This window comes from Mobula birostris, chromosome 17 (assembly GCF_030028105.1).
Source record: "Mobula birostris isolate sMobBir1 chromosome 17, sMobBir1.hap1, whole genome shotgun sequence".
Taxonomy (NCBI): Eukaryota; Metazoa; Chordata; class Chondrichthyes; order Myliobatiformes; family Myliobatidae; genus Mobula; species Mobula birostris.
In genome coordinates this window covers 16358847-16382771 of record NC_092386.1, presented here as the reverse complement: position 1 = coordinate 16382771, position 23925 = coordinate 16358847, and the positions used below count along the sequence as shown (strand labels likewise).

Below are 23925 nucleotides of genomic sequence, written 5' to 3'. Positions count from 1 at the left end.
CTGAACCTGAGGGGGACCAATATCTAAATGATTATTGCATTACTAAATGACAATAAAAGAGGACTGCGTGTCTTCATAACCTAATAATCTAATCCTTGTGGGCAGGTTTGCTAGAACTGTTGGGGAGGGTTTAAACTAATTTGGCAGGGGATGGGAAACTGCGTAATAGGTCTGAAGACGGGGAAGGTGGTATGCAAGTAGAAGCAGAGTGTATTGAGACTCAGATAGGACAGGCAGGTGATAGACAGTTAGTGGATGTCGCAGTATAATGGGATAAAATCAAAAAGTGTGACAAATACAGGACTGAAGGTGTTATATATACACGTAGTATACTGAGTAAGAAAGATGATTTTGTAGCACAGTGAAGATTGGCAGGTATGACACTGTAGGCATCACTGAGTCATGGCTGAAAGAAGATTATAGTTGCGAGCTTGACATCCAAGGAAACCCTATGAATGAAAAGGATAGACAAAAAGGTAGAGGGAGTAGTGTAGCCCTGACAGTAAAAAATTAAATCAAATCCTTAGGAGATGAGACAGGATCGGAAGATGTAGAATTGTTGTGGGTAGAGTTAAAAAACTGCAAGGGTAAAAAGACCTTGATGGAAGTTAGATACAGGCCTCTGAACAGTAGCCAGGTTGTGGGCTACAAGTTACAGCGGGACATAGAAAATGCATGTCAAATAGTCATGAAGGATCTCAATATGTAAATAGATTGGCAAAGTGAGGTTGGTGCCGATTTTGGATTCCGAGAGAGAGAATTTGTAGAATGCCTATGAGATGGATTTTTAGATCAGCTTATGGTTGAGCCCACCAGGGGATCAGCTATTCTAGAATGGACATTATGTTATGACCAGATTAAACCAGATTTAATTAGGGAGCTTAAAGTAAAGGGACCCTAAGGAGATCATGATCATAATACGATAGAATTCACCCTGCAATTTGAGAGGGAGAAGCTAAAGTCAAATGTTTCGATATTAAAGTAGAGGAAAGGGAATTACAAAGGCATGAGTGAGGAACTGGCCAAAGTTGATTGGAAGGGGACACCAGCAGGAATGATGGCAGAGAGCAACGGCTGGAGTTTCTGGGAGCAATAAGGAAGGCACGGGATAGATATGGTACATCCCAAAGAAGAACGAGTATTCTAAAAGCAGAATGATGCAACTGTGGCTGAAAAGGTAAGTCAAAGCTAATATTAAACCAAATGAGAGGGTATACGAGGGGTGATTGATAAGGTTGTGGCCCAAGGTAGAAGGAGTCAATTTTAGAAAACCTAGCACATTTATTTTTCAAAATAGTCCCCTCCTACATTTGCACACTTAGTCCAGCAGTCGTGGAGCATATGGATCCCTTCTTTGTAGAAGTCGGCGTCTTGGACCTCCAGAAAGTGGTCCACAACAGGAGTGATTGTTAAGTTCGTGGCCTAAGGTAGAAGGAGTGAGTTATTAACTTCAAACTTTCTGCAAAATCACTCAAAGAGTTGAACTGTGTGTGCATGTAACAAGAGGTGTATAACACATCTCCTTCTACCTTAGGCCATAAACTTATCAATCACCCCTTGTATAATAGAGCAAAAATTAATGGGAAGTTTAGAGGACTGGGAAGGTTTAAAAAACCAACATAAGGCAACTAAAAAAGCCACAAGGAGGGAAAAAATGAAATACTAAAGCAATAATATCTAGCCAATAATATCTAAGAGGATAGCAAAAGTTTTTTCAGACACATAAAGAGTAAAAGGAAGATGAGAGTAGCTGTCAGACCACTGGAAAATTATGCTGGAGAGGTAGTAATGGGGGACAAGGAAACGGTGCACAAACTAAGTAAGTACTTTGCATCAATCTTCACTGTGGAAGACACTAGTAGTATGTGAGAAGTTCGAGATGTCGGGAGCAGCTGTTGCTATTACTAGGGAGAAGGTGCTAGGAAGCTGAAAGGTCTGAAGGTAGGTAAGTCACGTGGACTAGATGGACTACACTCGGGATTTTGAAAAAGATAGCTGAAGAGATTGTGGAGGCATTAGGATTCATTTCTCAAGAATCACTAGATTCTGATATGATTCTGGAAATCTGGAAAATCACAAATATCACTCCACTCTTCGAGAAGGGAGAGAGGGAGAAGAAAGGTAATTATAGGCCAGTTAGGCTGACCTTAGTGATGTTAGCCAGTTAGGCTGATGTTGAAGTCAATTGTTAAAGATGAGGCTTTGGGGTACTTGGAGGCATATGGTAAAATACGTCAAAATTAGCATTGTTTCCTTAAGGGAAAATCTTGCCTGATAAATCTGCTGGAAATCTTTGAAGAAATAACAAGGATAGACAAAAAAGAATCAATGAATGTTGTGTACTTGGATTTTCAGAAGGTCTTTCACACAAAGCTGCTTAGGAAGATAGGAGGTCATGGTATTGCGGGAAATATACTAACATGGATAGAGCAGTGGCTGATTGCCAGAAGGTGAAGAACAGGATTAACGGGAGCCTTTTCTGACTAGCTTCTGGTGACTAGTGGTGCTCTGCAGGGGTCAGTGTTGGAACAGATTCTTTTTATGTTATATGTCAATGACTTAGATAACAGAATTGATAGCTTTGTGGCCAAGCTTGCGGACAATACAAAGATAGATTCTTGATAAGTCAGGGCGTGAAGGCTACGGGGAGAATTCAGGAGAACGGGGTTGATAGGGAAATGGATCAGTCATGGTCAAATGGCAGAGCAGATCCAATGGGCCAAATGGTATAATTCTGCTCCTATGTCTTATGGTCTTATTAAAAAAATCCTGGATTTAAAAAAAATCTGTGGGCTGAGACTGTTCATCAACTTCTTATTCCCCGCTATAGATGCTTGCTGACCTGCTGAGTTCTGTATGTATTGCCCAGTATTCTCTGAGTTCTGTAAACTTTGTTACTATTTTTCTGTTTAGTACTGTTCAACCAAAGCTGATGCAAGACGAGATGCAGCCAGAGTGGCTCTAATGAACTCCGTCTTCAACGAACAGCCGTCTCGTATGATCACAGTGGAATTTATCAGGGAAAGTATGGAGGAAGCAATTGCATCAGTCTGTGTAAGTACCATAAACTCTATTGGTCTGATTTGTCTTTGGTTAGCAATGTTCGCTTACAAAACTGACATCTCACGAGGCAGCTTTATACTGAGGGTCTGGAATCAATCACTGTAACCAAAAAGTCGACACCTTTACTCCTTTTACCAGTGTGCATGACCAAACATTTCCCTATATTATATTCCATCTGCCTCTTCTTTTCCTATTCTCCAAATATGTCCAAGTCCTTCTGCAGACACCTTGTTTTTCAACACTGCCTGCCCCTCCACTTATCTTCCAGGGAAGTTGGAGGTCCACGAGCCAGTCCTAATCAGGATATTGGAGTTGGGGAGGGTCAGTAACTTTAAATTCCTTGGTATTATCAATTCAGAGGATATGTATTGGGACCAACATACGAATGTCATCACAAAGAAGGCATGACAGCACCTCTACTTTCTTAGAAGTTTGCACAGATTCAGGAAGTCATGCTAAACTTTGACAAACTTCTACACATGCAGAATGGAGAGTATCCTGACTGGTTGCGTCATGGCCTGTGATGGAAACACCAATACCCTTGAACAGGAAAGCCCACAGCATGTAGTGGATACAGCCCAGTCCATCACAGGAGAACCCCCCTACCATTGAGCACACTCACAAGGAGCGTTACCACAGGACAGCAGCATCTGTCGTCAAGGATCCACGCTATCCAGGCCATGGTCTCTTCTTGCTGCTGCCATTGGGAAGGAGGTACAGGATTCTTAGGCCCGACACCACCAGGTTCAGGAACAGTTGTTACCCTTCAGGCTCCTGAACCAGCGTGAATAACTTCACCCATCTCAACTATGAACTCAATTTCAAGGACTGTACAATTGATGTTCCCAATATTATTTATTTATTTATTTATTTATTATTGTTGTTGTATTTGCACAGTTTGTATTCTTTTGCACATTGGTTATTTGATCGACTTTGTGTGTAGTTTTTCATTGATTCTATTGCATTTATTTTTATCTGCTGTGAATGCCTGCAAGAAAATGAATATCTGGGAAGCACATGCTGAGAGATGCTGTATGTACTTCGATAATGAATTTACTTTGAACCTTGAACTTTGTACCAGCTGCACACTTAGCCACAAAGCAGTAACACTGCTAGAAACATGGCCCAGATCTTGCAGTTATGAGGAATATCACTGAACTGAAATCAACAGCAATATTCAGATTTTCCTTTATCTTTGCTTTAATGTGGAAATCCGGACTCTTCCTTCTGTGATTTCCTCCTCCTCCACAGAACGTGCTGCTTTACTACATAACCAAAAAAGATCAGTAACTACACAGAAATATTAGATATGTACAAATTAGAGCAGCATATTTGCATGCAATTATGGAAATAAGTTGCATGGTTAGAAGACACATTGATACCATCACATTTACAATATCTCCACTCTGACAACCTATATTTTCAATGGATGGGGATTAAACTCCTGCAGGTGTACAAGAGACCGGCTCAGGGATTTAATAAATGATGGCAGGCTAGGCAATCTGTGGCAATCTATTTTATTTCAGTTGAAAAATTACAATAATTTATAATAATATCTGATGTTTTAATCTCCAAAAAACACCACCCATCATATTTCAGCTTAGTTGTGTATAACACCTAATTACATCATAATTACAGCACAGAAACAGGCCCTTCAACCCATCTCGTCCATATCAGCCTGATCTCTGCCCAGTCCCATTTGTATCTGTACCTGACCATAGCCCTCCATACTTCTCCCATGCATGTATCTATCAAACTTTTCTCAACTGTTACAACCGAACTTGCATCTAAAATTTCCACCAGCAACACGTTCCACACTTGCAACACCCTCTGAGTGAAACAGTTCCCCTTAATAATTTCACCTTTCACCCAAATCTATGACCTCTAGTTCTAGTCTCACACTATCCACACCTCTCGTAATTTTGTATACTGTACATCTATAGGATTTCCCCTAAACGCCCTATGCGCCAGTGAATAAAGTCCAATCCTATTAACCTTCCCCTGTAACTCGGGTCCCGATGTCCCGGCCGCATCCTTGTAAATGTTCTCTGTGTTCTTTCAAGCTTATTGATATATGTGTCTCTGAGGTCATTTTGCCAATGAGCTAGTGATGGATAACTTCACTGACCACATCATCTCCTCCCTACTGCAGTCTCTAACACCTTGACAACATGATGTTTCAGGTAACGTTTACACTATTTCTCTAAGCCAAATGGTGCTTATCAGAGTTCAAAGTATATTTATTATTGAAGTACATACATGTCACCACATTCTAACTTGAGATTTATTTTTTTGTGGGCATTCACAGTAAAACATAGAAATACAATAGAATTAATGAAGAACAAGAGTGACAAACAACCAACATGCAAAAGAAGACAAGCTGTGCAAATATGAATAAATAAATAGATAGACAGACAAATAAATGAATAATCAATTAAATAAATAAGCAGATATAGGCTGTGCTCTCTGGTTCTAGGCTCACCCACTATAGGAAACATTTTCCCAACATCCATTCTATCTAAGTCTTTCAATATTTGACAGGTTTCAATGAGATTCCCAACCCTAACTCTTCTAAGCTCCAGCAAATACAAGCCCAGAGCCATCAAATGCATCTCATACATTAACCCTTTCATTCTGAGGATCATTTGAGAACCTCCTCGGGACCCTCTCCAATGACATCCTAAAGGGGCCCAAAACTCCTCACAATACCTGAAGAGTCACCTGACCAATGCTGAACGAAGCATCCACATTACATCTTTGCTTTTAAATGTTCTTACTTTTTTCATTCAGAAATATTTATTGAAATATCTTGCTCCCCTTAGAGATCCAGGTTGTATGATAGATTGATGAAGTGGAAATCAAAAGCAATTTTACAAGACTTTTTATATTCCATTTTTATAAGGGCAGTTCAGAGGATGCTATGGATCCAAACACAAGCATTGGGACCTACTACCACATGCTGCAGGCAAATGAAGGAAAATCTATGTTGGAATTTCAGGTAACTTGATCATCATACATCTTGATGAAGAGTCTCAGCCCGAAACGTTGACTGTTTATTTCTGTCCATAGATCAGGGGTTCCCAACCTTGGGTCCACAGACCAGACCCCTTGCTTAATAGTATTGGTCCATGGCATACGAAAGCTTGGGAACTCCTGCCATTGATGCTGCCTGATGTGCCGCATTTTCTGTGTACTGCTCTGCATTTCCAGCACCTGCAAAATCTCTTGTGCCTTATGAAGATAGGTTGAGTGAGCTGGGGCTTTTCTCTTTGCAGTGAAGGATGATGAAAGGTGGCTTGATAGAGATGTACAAGATAATACGAGGCATTAATGGACATTCAAAATTCAAGATCATACAAGTATGAAAGAGAACAACATAATTGTTACTCTGGATCTGATGCAGCACAAAAAAAACACACTAAGAGAAAGAACATAATAATTAAAAAAAACACAAAACATGCAAATACATAATAAGCTAGCTTCTTCTGTACATAGATTGACTGTATGTCCATAAAGTGACACTGGGCACAGGAGTGCCTGTACATAAGGGGACTCGAACAGAAATAGTGGTGCTGGGGCGTGTGGATGGGTGGGATAGTTTGTGGAGGTGTTGATCAGCCTTACTGCTTGGGGAAAGTAACTTTTGCAATATGAGAGAACATACTTTTAGGTGATTGGAAGAAAGTATAGCGGGTTGAAGTGGTCGGCGTTTCACACAGAGTGGTAAGTGCATGGAGGGCACTTCTGAGCTGGTGATAGAGGGAGGTACATTAGGGTACGTTCTTCGACAGTTGTTCCTTCCATGGATGCTGCCTGACCTGCTGAGTTCCTCCAGCATTTTGTGTTGTGTTGCTCCAGATTTCCAGCATCTGCAGAATCTCTTGTGTCTTAATTGTTGGAGCCAATGTGAAGAACTATTTACTGAAATTACTCTTTTCATTATTTTATACTGGTTTGTGTAATATTGGAAGAATATGTTGATTAAATTAGTGCATTCTAACTAAAATGATTGTCTTACGCAGTACACTCAATGGCCACTGTATTAGGTACTCCTGTTCCTAATAAAGTGACCACTGAGTGTACGTTTGTGGTCTTCTGCTGCTGTACCCCATCCACTTAAAGGTTTGATGTGTTGTGCATTCTGCGATGTTCTTCTGCACACCACTGTGGTAATGTAAGATTATTTGAGTTACTGACACCTTCCTGTCAACTTGAACCAGTCTGGCCATTCTCCTTTGACTTCTCTCATTAACAAGGTATTTTCACCCACAGAACTGCCGCTCACTGGATGTTTTTTTTTTAAATTCCCCATACTATTCTCTGTAAATTCTAGAGAGTGTTGTGTGAGTAAATCCCAGGAAATCAGCAATTTCTGGAATACTCAAACCACTCCATCTGGCACCAACAATCATTCCACAGTCAAAGTCACTTAGATCTTGTTTCTTTCCCATTCTTATGTTTGGTCTAAACAACAACTGAACGTCTTGACCATGTCTACATGATTTCATGTATTGAGTTGCTATCACATGATTGGCTGATTAGATATTTGCATTAATGAGCAGGTGTGCAGGTGTACCTAATTAAATGCTTGCTGAGTGTTTCCTCTGTTTGAGAACACTTGCTTCTCATTATTACAAACTCACGATTTCCTGTGGAAACAAAATAAATAACCTGTGTTACGAAAGTCTATAATTTATCATATTTATTCTGCTAATACATCTGAGATAATGGCACTTTGTTTCAGGTTAAGAGGCCAGGGACACACTTTAAAGAAAAACTTATAGATAAAGCTAATGAAATACTTCATTCTTTCATTCACAGGGTGCAAATCTTTTGAATTCTCTACCTCCGAGGTGAATATGTGTTCAGTCTCAGTGCTGAGATTGATAGGGTTTTTGACACTGAAGTAATCAAAGTGATAGGGAGGGGAAGTGATGCAAGAATATTAGCCCTTATATGACTGAGTGTTAGAGATGGCTCCAGGGTCAGCTTGGCTCACTCATGGTCCCATTGCTTGTGTTTGTAGGTAAAGAACACTCACTTCCTCTTGTTTTGCAGGAACTGATGACCATCTTTCAACTATTACATTGGAATGGGAGCTTGAAAGTCCTGAGAGAAAGGAAGTGTTCCCGACAGGTAATGGTGTGGTTGTCAAGGCAAAAGATGTGTTCAGCAGATGATTTTTGCTAAAGAAGTTTTTAAAAAATTAAATTGAATCCCAAAACTAAAACATTAACTTGCACTTGGCTCTGTTTATTGATTACAACTCTGCGTTTAACATAATCATACCCACAGTACTAATCAATAAGCTCTGTACCTCCCCCTACAACTAGATCCTTGACTTCCTCATTGAGAGACCACAGTCAATGCCGATCGGAAATAACATCTCCTCTCTGACAATCAGCACTGGCACACCTCAGAGATGTGTACTTAGCCCACTGCTCTACTCTCTCTACACCCACCACTGGTGGCTAGGCACAGCTCAAATTCCAATCTACAAATGTGCCGATAATATAACTATCATAGGCAGAATTTCAGGTGGTGATGAGGAGGTGTAGAGGAGCGAACTAGGTCATCAGGTTGAGTGGTGTTACACCAACAACCTTGCACTCAACGTCAGTAAGACTAAGAAATTGATTGTGGACTTCAAGAAGGGGAAGTGAAGGGAACACACACTAGTCCTCAATGAAGGATCAGCAGTGGAAACGGCAAATAGTTTCAAATTCCTGATGTCAACATCTCTGAAGATCTACCCTGTGCCTAGTATATTGATGCATTTACAAAGAAGGCATGACAGCAACTATATTTCATTAGGAGTTTGAGGAAACTTGCTATGTACCATGGAGAGCATTCTAACTGGTTGGCTCACCATCTTGTATGGAGGGGTCACTGCAAAGGATCCAAAAAAGCTACAGAAAGTTGTAAACTCAACCAGCTCCATCATGGGCACTAGCCTCCCCAGCATTCAAAAGGGAACGCCTCTAAGAAGGCAGCATCCATCATTAAAGCCCACCATCACCCAGCACATCCCATCTTCTCATTGCTACCATCAGGGAGGAGGTACAGGGGCTTGAATACACACACTCAACAATTCAGGAACAGCTTTTGCCTCTCCACCATCAGATTTCTGAAAGGACAATGAACCCATATACACTACCTCACTATTTTTCCTTTGCTCTCTTCACTAATTAAATCACTTAATTTAAATATATTTCTTATTATAATCTATCGCTCATTTTTTACTATATATTGCAATACACTGCTACCGCAGAACAACAAATTTCATAACGTATGCCAGTGATACTAAATCTGGTTCTGATTCTGAAATCTGTCCCCCCATTTCTAAAGCTCACCATATATTTAAGCCAGCACATTGTACTCTGCTTCCATTGGGATCAATTTCTTAACCAAATTACAAAGTATTGATGCAACTACATTGCACATTTGCTGGGAATGAATATCCTGGCAAATTGCAACAAAAGCAGGATTTATGCATTCCTTTTGATAAACACTTATCTTTGCACTGCTGCTGCAAAACAACAAATTTCACGTAATATTAAATCTGCTTCTGAATCACCACTTTATAAATGTATGTGAAATATAGTTTTTACTATTTTCATATGTATTATAATCAATTTAAAAGGTAACTTATCAAAATATTCCTGGTACGCTTTGTACAGTAGGTAATGTATTATGGGCTGAGTGCAGGTCGGTGGGACTAGGTGAGAGTAAGAGTTCGGCACGGATTAGAAGGGCGGAGATGGCCTGTTTCTGTGCTGTAATTATTACATGGTTATATTGTGAATAAGCCATCCTTTTTAATGGGCATTCCATTCTTTTCTGCAGGATGTAATTTCCTATTACTCCAAGCAACCTTTGGATGATTGTTTGAGAAGTCAAATGGCACTAGACTGGATTTTGAAGGAAAAGAAGATACCAGGAATTATTTCTCAGGAGCTCCAGTCCGTCCTCAAAGAGCTGGAGAGAGCCAGAGAAAAAGGCCACGAGCTGCGGTTCCACAAAGAAAGGAAAGAAATTCTGACGCTCTCACTCAGTCAGATCGGGTCAAAATTCAACAGTGATCCAATGTGTGAACAGACTTTATGTGACCTTAATTTGTCAGGTTTGTGCAACCAAATGCAACTCATACAGTACAGGAATTTATAGCCAGGATTCAGAGATTATGTGATTTTCTACATTGAAACTCACTATCATCAAGACGAAAATCAGCAGATGCCACTCGGATGAGTCATGGCAGAAATATGACACTAGACACTAGACAACTACAGCGCAGTACAGGCCCTTCGGCCCTTGATGTTGTGCTGACCCATATATTCCTTAAAAAGAAGTACTAAACCCAAACTACCCTGTAACCCTCTATTTTTCTTTCATCCATGTGCCTGTCCAAGAGGCTCTTAAATACCCCTAATGTTTTAGCCTCCAACGCCATCCCTGGCAAGTCATTCCAGGCACCCACAACCCTCTATGTAAAAAAAAAACTTACCCCTAATCTCTCCCCTAAACTTCCCTCCCTTAACTTTGTACATATGCTCTCTGGTGTTTGCTATTCGTGCCCTGGGAAACAGGTACTGGCTATCCATCCTATCTATGCCTCTCATAATCTTGTAGACCTCTATCAAGTCCCCTCTCATCCTTGTACACTCCACAGAGAAAAATCACAGGAGAGTGTAATAATAAACACAGGAATAATCTGCAAATAGAAATTCACTGAGGTTTGGTATTCAGCACGGTGTACTCATTTGTCTAATTGTTAATGCCTAAGTGTATATGTGATTAATGTTACATTAATTGTGTTGTAACTGAACCATACAGTACTGTGCAAAAGTCTTAGGCACATATATATATTAGGGTGTCTGAGGCTTTTGCAAGGTGCTGTATTGTCAATGTGGAGTGGAGAGCGAGTTTGTAAATCTGGTGGGAGCAAAGTATGTTGGGAATGGCGAGGGTGGAGCACTGCGAGAGGGGTGAGAGACAGATGGCAGAGAAGGAGTGGCAGGGACGGGAAGGGGTAGCAGGTGCAGACACATCCAGCTCTGAGACACCAGGCAATGTTTTTGTTCAGGGCAGTAGTACATATCAGAGTTCACAACCGATATACAACATATCAAGGGGAAAAATAATGCTGTGGCTGATTGCCTCTCATGGCCGTACACATGGGGGTTGACTATACCGCATGGCAGCCGACCAAGCTACTGACCCACAGGTCCAGGCTTACCGAACAGCAGTCACGGGCTAGCTGTTGGCTGATGTGAAGTTGTGGTTTCCCTCCTGTGTGATGTCTCAACCGGTTGTCCTCGCCCCATCGTGCCTAGAAACAGGAGACAGACTGTTTTTGACTCCATGCATGGCCTCTCGCATCCAGGCCAGAAGGCCTCACAGGAACTGATTGCACTAAATTTTGTCTGGCACAGACTTAGAAAAGATGTGCGTTATTGGACTGCAGCTTGTGTGGAGTGCCAACGGGCAAAAATTAACTGTCACATTCAGGTCCTTTTGAGGTCCCTGAGCGACAGTTTGACCATGTCAATGTGGACCTTGTTGGTCCTCCTTTTATCCCCCCGCCCCCTACAATTTCACACCCCTTCTTACATGGCGGACTGTACTACCAGGAGGCCAGAGGTCATCCCTCAAGCATCGACGAGGGCCACAGACGTGGCTTGGGTATTTTGGGCGGCCATCAGCACCTGGCTTACTCGGTTTGGCACCCCATCTGATATCTCCTCTGACTGCAGTCCCCAGTCCAATTCAGATGGCCCAGAACCCTGACATTAGGGCACCACAAGCGTATCACCCACAGTCCAATGACCTACGTGAGCAGTCTCAACGCTCCTTAAAGGCTGCCTTGAGGACTTCTCTGGAGGACGAGTGCCAGGTGATTTTATTCCTGATGCCACGACCGCCTGGTCGGCCTCGCGACAGTGTTCCACCCTCCTCGGTAAACTCAATTCCTTTTCAGCTATTCCTACCTCCCAACATGGTGTACAGAACCTACAGTGCTCTTGAATTCCTGTTGACCTACGTTCTGCCTTGTTTGTTTTCCTCTGCCATGATGCACCCCAGTGTCCCTTTCAGCTCCCTTATGATGGCCTGTTCCAGGTTTTGGAACAGGGAGAAAAGATGAGGAGTAAACCTGAACGTATTTTGGTAGATCACCTTAAGCCAGCCCTCCAAGATTTGGAGTATTCCGCTGCCATGCCCTCTAGTGCCACAGCATGGCTGTGTATGTGTCAACACACCTCTGGATGAGCCAGAGACATCTGTGGTTCCTCCACCCATGGAACACTGGACCCGAGCCAGGCGGCTCGTCCGAGCTCCAGGCAGGCTCACCATGCCAGTTTTAGTGAATTCTGGCAGGGGCTGGTGCTGTGTAGGGGGCTTGGTAATGTAATCGGGATGATTGCACATAATTAACAGCCGCCAACATTGAGTTGGGGGTTCATTTTAAGAGTCTAGTCTGATGTGACGACATTTTTTTACATGAAGATTTTTTCAGTGCGTTTTTAAGTGTAGGTTTGGTGTTCAATAAAATATGTTGCAGGTTTCATTAAATGTAAAATGCCTCACTTCATTTTACTTGCTTGTTTTTCATCATGTCAGGTAATCCTGCAGCGTATTTGTGAGGTTACATCCCCTCATTTGTCTGAGTGTATATCCTATAGTGTAGGGTTAACAAGACCCTTAGATTTGTATGTTCACCTTTGAACTCAACTCAGAAACTCGTGTAAGTTCTGCACATTTACCTTTCTTGGTTTTGCAAACCTGTGATCAAAACCCGCCTGTGCACAGTTCCTGGTGAAGGGGCTGTGAGACTGAAGGAAGGAAGAACAAATGTGAGCTTTATGCAGCATCACACCGTGTCCTCTATCTTCCAGCTCCTCCATCCTGTGGTCTCTGCAGCTCCTTGAGTGATTAAAAGGGACAGATCGGACAGATCCCACACCACACTGACTGAGCTGTATCGTAATGTTCTAGGAATTACAGACCCTAATGATCTCCCCCTCAAAAGCTGGATGTTCAGCAAATATAATTAATGCCTTCATAGCTTCACTGGATGTGTTATTTCAATTGAAACTGATGGTTTTCATGTTTTCTTTGTATTTGTTTTTCCATCATGTCATCAACACGGTTGACGATTGACATCTGTCTATGTGGCCCAGCTCACCAGTGATCCAGTATCAAACTGCTGAACCGGTGCTTTAAACACTTATTCCTTAATGCCTCAAATGTTGAGATTATCAGATTCCCACTTGTTTTCAAAGGGGAGCAGTGTCTCTGCGACTTGATACAAGTGATGGAGAAAGGAGGTGTTTATACTGTGCAAATTTACTGAACGATTGCCATTCTTAAGATATGGGTATTTTATAAATGAAGGTTGCCTTTTTGGTAGCCAGACACTTGATGTGTCAATTGGGCCATCATTATATTTACAAGTTTTCTCTAATGCAGTTACACACACACACACACACACACACACACACTTTTGCACAGTATTGTAATAGAGCATGGGTACAGGACTTCAGCCCAGAGTCCAGGCCAGCAATGGTGCCTACCCAGCCAGTTCCAATTTCCTGCATTTGGCCCACATCCCTCTAAACCCTGCTCCTCCATGTACCTATCCAAATGCTTCTCAAATAATAGTGGATCATCCGAGTATCATTAATCTCAGAGAAGCTTGGTGAGGGTTACTTTGATAGGTTTATTCTTCCAGGTTTTCATAGTGAGGCATAATGGGTGTTCAATCAATAACAGAGCACAAGAGAAATGTGGAAATCCCTGGTTTAAGTAATTCTGTTGGTTTGTTCAGCCACCATCCTTTCCATTGTGATGCCTCTGTTCCCAGTAAATAACGCTCCCTAACCTTGACTGACCCCTGTTCTTTTCATTCCGCTGTCAGCTCCTGTGATTTTGTAACACAAGGGGCTATGGTGTTCCAAAATCACAAGCCTAAATTCTTCCATTTCTTCCCCACTCTATAACACAGTTCTTTGTTATAAGACCATAGGGCTATAAGATATAGGAGCAGAATTGGGCCATTTTTCCCATCAATTCTGCTCCACCATTTGGTTTTGATCACTTCTACACCTACTCTCTTGGTTAGACATGTACGCAGTGGTTAGGTTGCTGTGGATGAAGTCAGGCAGATTATGATTTCCTGTTGGTTCTTCCATTGCGATGCAGGACAAGTCTAAAGGCTTTCCTTATCTCAAGCAAAAATGGCCACATGTGGCCATGCCCCTCCACACAGAACATATTCTGCATTTCTGTTTCTCTCAATACTTTTCTCCAAGTGTTGTTCAGTCATTTAGGTTGGAGGAGCAGGACACAGCCAGAGGTTTCTTTGTTTAAACGTTTGCATCAGGGTTCCAGTAAATACTACAGATGATCAGAACCTACCCAGTTGCTTTCTTCTGACTTCACCTGCAATGAGGCAGAGCAGGTCCATAAAAAATAATTGCAAGATCATGTAATATTGGCTTATTGTTTGACTATTCCATCAGACGTCACTCGTCCTTAATGACACTAGTCCTTGATTATCAGCCAGCGTGGCTTTGTAGAGCTGACTGAGCTGAAGTTTATCTGAAAGCAATGTCTGGCTTATGGACAATATTCTCCTTTTCCAAAAGAAAAATACTGCATGCTGGAAATCAGGAAATGTCCTCATCGTCCTTTCACAACAACGTTTTTATTTATAGATTTGAACTTTTCAAGAAAAACATAGTGAAGACTAGTCACATCTAAGCATATGATACATAAATTAAGGTGACAGGTTCCATCTCAAAGAGTAACGGCTGGACTGTTTGAGAGTTTATTTGACATCTTTCATAGTTACTTTCTTGGTGCTCAGTCACCAATTAATGGAGTTATGAAGCACACTCTTATGAAACATTAATTCTTTCCACAGCTGCCTGACCACCTGAGCATTTCCAGCATTCTCCATGTTTATTTTGGACCTCCAGCATCTATAGTTCTTTGATTTACTGTAATTTTATAGGATTGTGGGCATTTGGTCTAATAAAGACCCTAATAAAGCGAATCTTTAATTTTTTGGCCTCTGGGTAAAAATACTCTTTGTTATTTTAATAACATTCTGTACCCATTGACGGCACTTTAGATGTGTATGTACAACTAGTTGACGTATCGGGCCAAGGCGCTTCATCAGGACTGAAACATCGACTGTTTACTTCCATAGATGTTGCCTGACCAGCCAAGTTCCTCCAACCTTTTGTGTGTTGTTCTGGATTTCCAACATCTGCAGAATCTCATATTTATTAGCTGTGCATGTACTCAGACACCTTCCCTTTGGATCTTCACATTTAACTCTTCAACATTTTGACAAAACACTGACATAGGCTGCTTTACCTTAAAGCAGACAACCTCAAGTTTCACCTTGAGACCCATTTGCCACAAATTTGACCATTCACTCAAACTGTTAGCATCTTTTTGTAATGTAAGGCTTCACGGACACTGTATTCCAACTATCTGTACTATCAACATTTCCGGAGACAGGGCTTTCATTCCCATGATGTAGGCACTTATAAAAAAAGGGTCCAAAGCAGATCATTTTGGGAGACCTTGAGTCATATCCTGTCATCTTCAACACCTGCCCATTAGCCCCTTACCCTATCTGCTTCCACTGTCACTTTCCAAATCAGGGTAACAACTGATTTCACTTTAATTGCCATTAATAATGGTCGACAATCACAGACGCAGGGCATCATTGAAGACTTCCTTAAGTTTATATATTAGCAAAGCAGACATAGATCTCATGTTACCCAATCAGAGGCACCTTCTCTCCCCACCATCCACAACCCCTGGAAGCTTAACAGGCTTTTATTTCCACTCGTCCTCAGTCCTAATGAAGGCTTTCAAACAGAAATATTAACTCAGTTTCTCTTCCCACAGATGTGGCCTACCCTGCTGAATATTTCCGTCATTTTCTGTTTTGTATGCTATCCAATAGATAATACGTTCTCAACTACTTACTGTTAAGTCACCTGTTCACAAATTCAGTCAGATCCAGCAGGCATGATATTCTCTCTACCAAAACATGCCACCTCTTTCTGATCAATTGAAAATTAATACTTCTTACCAGCCTCCGGATTCTTGGAATTTTGGAGTTTGCTCAAGTGGCTATTCTTCATTCATTTTGGAGGATTATTGGATTCTGAGAATTTTACAGGCAAACAAAATCTATTTTCACTCAATATTCATATAAATAGACACAATAGCAGTGGCTAGGTTGTTTCAGATACTTACTGGTGTATTCAGGGGACCAAAGTTAAAGTTAATGCTCTTCTGCAGAAGTGGCAGAGATTACCAGTGAGCAGGTACCAAATTTATAACTTTCTGGTGTGCGAGTACATTTTAGACAGTGACTTCAGCCTCACCTTCTCCAGTTAGACTTCCTAATCTAAGGGGATAGTGTAACTCTACAGCAAAGGGATACTACTTAATCTAGTTGTATCTGTACATATTTGCTTATATATATTTTAAAGGAACCCCTGATTTGCATTCATTTATTCTAAATGAGTGCAGAACCCAATTTATATCTGTGCAAATTTATACCTTAGATTTGTTAATTTATTCTTAGTTACCTTACCTGCTTTGTTTCTGAAGAAATTCTTTCACAATTGAAAGGTTTTGTCATAATGATCATACCAGACGATGAAAATATCACTGCAATTGATTGGGAATTTGAGTACTGCTCGGAGACCTTGAAACAAACAGAAAAAGATGGGCTTTCCTGCCAATTACCAAACATAGATGGTAATCAGCTCCATGGCATAAGAAGAAGACAGCATTCCAAATCTATAGAAAAATATTAAACTTGCTTGGTAAATTCAGTGTAAGTGAACATCTTTGTTAATACCCAAAGTAGGCATTATTCTATTTAATACATTAGCCTATATAATCCATTAATAGTTGTAGTAGATTGTCATGATCACAATCTTATTAACCATGTTTTAACTGGGAAAATATGTACAATAAGCTTAGCAAGTCACTTTTAACAACTTTAACATTGTGTGTTTTCCTATCCTATGTTCTTAAGGGTAGTTATAAGGCACATTGTTATCAAAGTCTCTTTTCTATTTCTCATTTGTGATAAATTTTGTGCATTGGTCTCAGAAGGATACAGCTATCATAAAGAATTGAAATTGTTCATTGCCCCCATCAAGAAGACCTTAAAGCTCTCCACTTCTTTCTCAATAAGAGAACCAACCAGTTTCCCTGTACCTTTCTGCCTGACAGAACCGGTCCTCACCCTCAACAAAATTTCCTTCGGCTCTTCCTACCTTCTCCAAAGTCGAGGGGTAGCCATGGGCACTGGCTTTTTACTGGCTACGTAGAACAGTCCATGTTCTAAACCTTCTCCAGTAATGCCCCCCTCCTCTTCCTGTGCTACATTGATGACTGCATTAATGCTGTTTCATTCCATACTGAGCTTGTCAATTCCTTCAACTTTGCCTCCAACGTTCACCCTGCCATTAAATTCACTTGGTCCATTTCTAACATCTCCTTCCCCTTTCTCCATCTCTCTGTCTCCATCTCTAGAGACAAACTATTGACTCACATATTTTACAAACCTTCTGATTCCGATGTCTATATTCACTTTACCTCTTCCCACCTTGTCTCATGTAAAATTGTTATTCTCTTTTCGCTGTTTCTTCATTTCCACTGCATCCATTCCCAGGATGAGGCTTTCCCTTCCAGGACATCAGAGATGTTTTCTTTCTTCAAAGAATGTGGTTTCCTTTCCTCCACCATAGATATTGCCCTCACCCGCATCTTCTCCATTTCCCAAACATTCATTCACCCCACCTTCCCGCTGCCTTAACAATTATATTGTTCCTCTTGTCCTTACCTACCACCCCATGAGCCTCCATTTCCAACACATCATTCTGCACAACGTCCTCTATCTCCAAAGGGATCCTACCACCAAACCCATCTTTACCACTCCTTTTTCTTCACTTTCCACAGGGATCGCACCTTCTGTGACTCCATTGCCCATTTGTCCCTCCGGGCACTCATCCCTGCAAGCAGCTGAAGTATTTCACCTGCCCATTCACCTCCTCCCTCAGCTCCATTCAGGGCCCCAAACAGACCTTCCAGGTGAGGCAACATTTCACCTGCAAATCTGCTGGGCTCAGCTAATGTGTTGGGTGCTCCCAATACAACATTGGGGCGACTGGTCATAATTTGGGGTCCACTTTGTTCAGCACCTCTGCTCCATTCGCCAAAAGTGGAACTTCGCAGTGGCGAAACACTTTAGTTCCAATTCCCATTCCTGGTCCAACATGTCAGTGCATAGCCTTCTCTAATGCCAAGATAAGGCCAGACTCAGGGTGGAGGAGACACACCTTGTATTCCATCTGAGTAGCCTCCACCTGATGGCATGAATATCAATTTCTCCTTCCAGTAAAAAAAAATTGTTCCCCCCACCATCTCCCCTCTTCCCACTTCTCACCTGATTGTCACCTCCCCATAGTGCCTCTCCTATTTCCTTTTCTCCCATGGTCCACTCTCCTCTCCTATCAGATTCCTTCTGCTCCATCCTTTTACCTGTCTTACCCATCTAGCTTCATCCTTACTCCTTCCTCTTCCCCCTATTCTTTCATTCCGGCATCTTCCTTCGGTCCTGAAGAAGGGTCTTGGCCCCAAAACATCAACTGTTTGTTCATTTCCATGGATGCTGCCTGACCTGCTGATGTCCTCCAGTATTTTGTGTGTATTGTTCAAACTGTTCAATGGAGTTCATGAACAATTTGAATTCAAGATCTGCACAGTAACTTTTGGAAGGTCATGTCTCTGAACTTTATCTTGTCTACACTACATGGCATCTTATGAAAACATAAACCACCTTTATGGGGCTGTTTTTAATTTGTATACAGCTGATATCCAATCCTGGTTCTCCAACATCATCTATTGTCTCATTTGCCCTGTGTAGTCTGAAACATTATTGCCTCTCAGCAACAGTGTACATGTCATTACCCCAACACCATGTGTGTGTCTTTGAGCAGACAGGCTTTAATACTGATGTGCACTTAATATCCATGGAGAAGAGCATCTTGGACCAACTTGCCAATGGATTGGGATCTTGCTGTGTCAAGTGCATGTGATAGCCAGTGATCTCTGATCTCCTGGATGGTTCTGATCAATGGACTAACCTCAGTAGGCTCCTGAAAGCACTGGAAAATGTTATTAACACATACAAAATTCACCTGTGTTTATGAAAACCACCATCTCTCCAAAATCCTTCATAGCTACTGAAGGGAGAAGTGAAGCAGTATCGGTGTTCTCTCCCCACACCACCCCCAAATCCCAGGCCAACATCCCCAGCAATGGATTATATTCAGTTGGCTCTGATGATCAGGCCACGTCCTATACGTGTCTGATACCAGACATCCAGTTTTGTCCCTGCTGTTATAGAGCCATGCAGCATGTGTACAGGCCCTTGGGCCCAATGAGTCCATGCTGACCACGTTGTCCACCTTGCCCATCCCAATTTTCTACAGATGGCACATTTCTCTCCAAGTCACCCACCCCTCGATGCACCTCTCCGTGCTTCTTAAATGAGACCATTGTATCTGCGTCAACCAATTCCACTATCAGCTTGTTCCATATACTCACCACTTTCTGCACAAAATGTTACCGACCCCTTAGGTCCTGTTTAAACCTTTCCCTTCTCATCGAAATCGATGTGAACTGAAAGCAGCCTGATCCCCATTGATATGATAATTACTAATTATCATAGTTTATAAACTACAGATTATTAGATTTACAAATTGAGTTAACAAATGTTACAATCAGAAAGGAAACAATATGCACTAACCTATTAGCATCAGTAGGTTTAGTGAGTGAAGTCTTAAACCAATGCTTAACAAGGCGAATCAGGTCCTTCACACCTAAAGTTCACGCCTTTACAAAATCCACTTGGTATTTCAGCAGACAGGTTGAATAAAGCTGAATTTTTACAGCAGCCCCACAATTATACAGTTGTCAATATACATACCTTTCAGCATCTGTACAAAAAAATATATATTCAAAATTGAGGAAATTATGAAAACTGTAAAAATACAATGTTATATTGTAAAAGTTACTACCTGCATACCAAAAAGCTGCTCAATGAATAGCTTAAAATGGCAAGATCATTGTTATTTCAGCTATTAATAATCGTGCTCAGTACTCTCCCTGCTGTCTATGAAAGGGCTGGGAGGATTGCTTTGCAATCATCACAACCATTTTCTGTGTCAGTTTTAACTGCTAAGACTCATGAGATCCGACCTTTGATTAACCCTTTTCACCGGTGGTTTTTCAATATTTAAGATCACTCGTCATTCTTCAGTGCACGAGTATAAGCAGAACGAAATGATTGTTACGGAGGAAATGATGCAGCATAAAAAACACAATAAGGATAAAAAAATCCAATAAATATTAATATAAAAGCAATCCCATAAAACACAATGTACAGCTAACTGTCGAGTGTGGCCGTATAATATGGTGGAATTCTTCATTAAGATGGAGAGTGACATAGTTAATTCAGAAACAAAGGTTCTGAACTTAAAGAGGGGTAACTTTGAAGGTATGAGACGTGAATTAGCTAAGATAGACTGGCAAATGACACTTAAAGGATTGACGGTGGATATGCAATGGCAAGCATTTAAAGGTTGCATGGATGAACTGCAATAAATGTTCATCCCAGTTTGGCAAAAGAATAAATCAAGGAAGGTAGTGCACCCGTGGCTGACAAGAGAAATTAGGGATAGTATCAATTCCAAAGAAGCAGCATACAAATTAGCCAGAGAAAGTGGCTCACCTGAGGACTGGGAGAAATTCAGAGTTCAGCAGAGGAGGACAAAGGGCTTAATTAGGAAGGGGAAAAAAGATTATGAGAGAAAATTGGCAGGCAACATAAAAACGGACTGTAAAAGCTTTTATAGATATGTAAAAAGGAAAAGACTGGTAAAGACAAATGTAGGTCCCCTGCAGACAGAAACAGGTGAATTGATTATGGGGAGCAAGGACATGGCAGACCAATTGAATAATTACTTTGGTTCTGTCTTCACTAAGGAGGACATAAATAATCTTCCAGAAATAGTAGGGGACAGAGGGTCCAGTGAGATGGAGGAACTGAGCGAAATACATGTTAGTAGGGAAGTGGTGTTAGGTAAATTGAAGGGATTAAAGGCAGATAAATCCCCAGGGCCAGATGGTCTGCATCCCAGGGTGCTTAAGGAAGTAGCCCAAGAAATAGTGGATGCATTAGTGATAATTTTTCAAAACTCGTTAGGTTCTGGACTAGTTCCTGAGGATTGGAGGGTGGCTAATGTAACTCCACTTTTTAAAAAAGGAGGGAGAGAGAAACCAGGGAATTATAGACCGGTTAGCCTAACGTCGGTGGTGGGGAAACTGCTGGAGTCAGTTATCAAGGATGTGATAACAGCACATTTGGAAAGCGGTGAAATGATCGGACAAAGTCAGCATGGATTTGTGAAAGGAAAATCATGTCTGACGAATCTCATAGTATTTTTTGAGGATGTAACTAGTAGAGTGGATAGGGGAGAACCAGTGGATGTGGTATATTTGGATTTTCAGAAGGCTTTTGACAAGGTCCCACACAGGAGATTAGTGTGCAAACTTAAAGCACACGGTATTGGGGGTAAGGTATTGGTGTGGGTGGAGAGTTGGTTAGCAGACAGGAAGCAAAGAGTGGGAATAAACGGGACCTTTTCAGAATGGCAGGCGGTGACTAGTGGGGTACCGCAAGGCTCAGTGCTGGGACCCCAGTTGTTTACAATATATATTAATGACTTGGATGAGGGAATTAAATGCAGCATCTCCAAATTTGCGGATGACACGAAGCTGGGTGGCAGTGTTAGCTGTGAGGAGGATGCTAAGAGGATGCAGGGTGACTTGGATAGGTTGGGTGAGTGGGCAAATTCATGGCAGATGCAATTTAATGTGGATAAATGTGAAGTTATCCACTTTGGTGGCAAAAATAGGAAAACAGATTATTATCTGAATGGTGGCCGATTAGGAAAAGGGGAGGTGCTGGGTGTCATTATACACCAGTCATTGAAAGTGGGCATGCAGGTACAGCAGGTGGTGAAAAAGGCGAATGGTATGCTGGCATTTATAGCGAGAGGATTTGAGTACAGGAGCAGGGAGGTACTACTGCAGTTGTACAAGGCCTTGGTGAGACCACACCTGGAGTATTGTGTGCAGTTTTGGTCCCCTAATCTGAGGAAAGACATCCTTGCCATAGAGGGAGTACAGAGAAGGTTCACCAGATTGATTCCTGGGATGGCAGGACTTTCATATGAAGAAAGACTGGATGAACTGGGCTTGTACTCGTTGGAATTTAGAAGATTGAGGGGGGATCTGATTGAAACGTATAAGATCCTAAAGGGATTGGACAGGCTAGATGCAGGAAGATTGTTCCCGATGTTGGGGAAGTCCAGAACGAGGGGTCACAGTTTGAGGATAGAGGGGAAGCCTTTTAGGACCGAGATTAGGAAAAACTTCTTCACACAGAGAGTGGTGAATCTGTGGAATTCTCTGCCACAGGAAACAGTTGAGGCCAGTTCATTGGCTATATTTAAGAGGGAGTTAGATATGGCCCTTGTGGCTACGGGGGTCAGGGGGTATGGAGGGAAGGTTGGGTGATCAGCCATGATCATAATAAATGGCGGTTCAGGCTCAAAGGGCCGAATGGCCTACTCCTGCACCTATTTTCTATATACATACGATTAGCTCATATAGATAGACTGAATGTATGTACATAAAGTGAGGCATAGGAGCATCTGAAGATAAGGTGACTCTAACAGGAAATGATAAAATGATAAAATGACAAAATGGCTCTTGGCAAGAGGAACTCTTAGAGAGAGCAGCAGGCCAGATGAAATCTGCGTTGTGGGGTTGGGCTACTGGGTGGAGGTGTTGATCAGCCTGATGGTTTGGAACTTGGATCCAATGTCACTTGACTACTGACTGACTAATGAGAAAGGCTCAGAAGAACATCTCAAACAGTGCATATGATCAGCATAATACAAATATACAGTGCATTTATGCCAGTGAGCAAAGGCGACAGAAATGCTGTTAATTCTCACTGTTTACTTCAAACTTGCAGCAGTAAGTCTTTTGCTTCCTAAAAAAGCTTCCTTTATCTCACCTATTCATCATCACAGATATCTTCAAATTATTCTCCAAGTCACGAAACAATGGAAGGTATTTTCTCTTTGCAGTCGTCAATGTTCAGAAATAAAGAACTGAGTATCACAACATCAATATCTGACCAACTCCTGGTGTCAGTCCCTTTGAAGTAAGAGCCACAGTATGAAGCATTATGTCATCATTTACAGCATCGAACTTCAAGATTTACATTTATAGAAACATAGAAACATAGAAAATAGGTACAGGAGTAGACCATTCGGCCCTTCGAGCCTGCACCACCATTTATTATGATCATGGCTGATCGTCCAACTCAGAACCCCGCCCCAGCCTTCCCTCCATACCCTCTGATCCCCGTAGCCACAAGGGCCATATCTAACTTCCTCTTAAATATAGCCAATGAACTGGCCTCAACTGTTCCCTGTGGCAGAGAATTCCACAGATTCACCACTTTGTGTGTGAAGAAGTTTTTCCTCATCTCGGTCCTAAAAGGCTTCCCCTTTATCCTCAAACTGTGACCCCTTATTCTGGACTTCCCCAACATCGGGAACAATCTTCCTGTATCTAGCCTGTCCAATCCCTTTAGGATTTTATACGTTTCAATCAGATCCCCCCTCAATCTTCTAAATTTCAACGAGTACAAGCCCAGTTCATCCAGTCTTTCTTCATATG

General features: G+C 41.6%; 1 protein-coding gene across 1 annotated transcript in view; it reads left to right on the top strand.

Moving 5' to 3' along the window:
• The window catches only part of LOC140211352 (protein limb expression 1 homolog), a 53688-nt gene extending 37574 nt beyond the window's left edge, over positions 1 to 16114 (top strand). The window contains exons 3-8 of the mRNA XM_072281029.1: positions 2914 to 3054; positions 5966 to 6061; positions 8122 to 8199; positions 9910 to 10186; positions 11817 to 12019; positions 16046 to 16114. Coding sequence (XP_072137130.1) covers positions 2914 to 3054; positions 5966 to 6061; positions 8122 to 8199; positions 9910 to 10186; positions 11817 to 12019; positions 16046 to 16114 — 864 coding nt within the window. The remainder of the gene's footprint in view (positions 1 to 2913; positions 3055 to 5965; positions 6062 to 8121; positions 8200 to 9909; positions 10187 to 11816; positions 12020 to 16045) is intronic.
• Positions 16115 to 23925: the final 7811 nt, after the last annotated feature.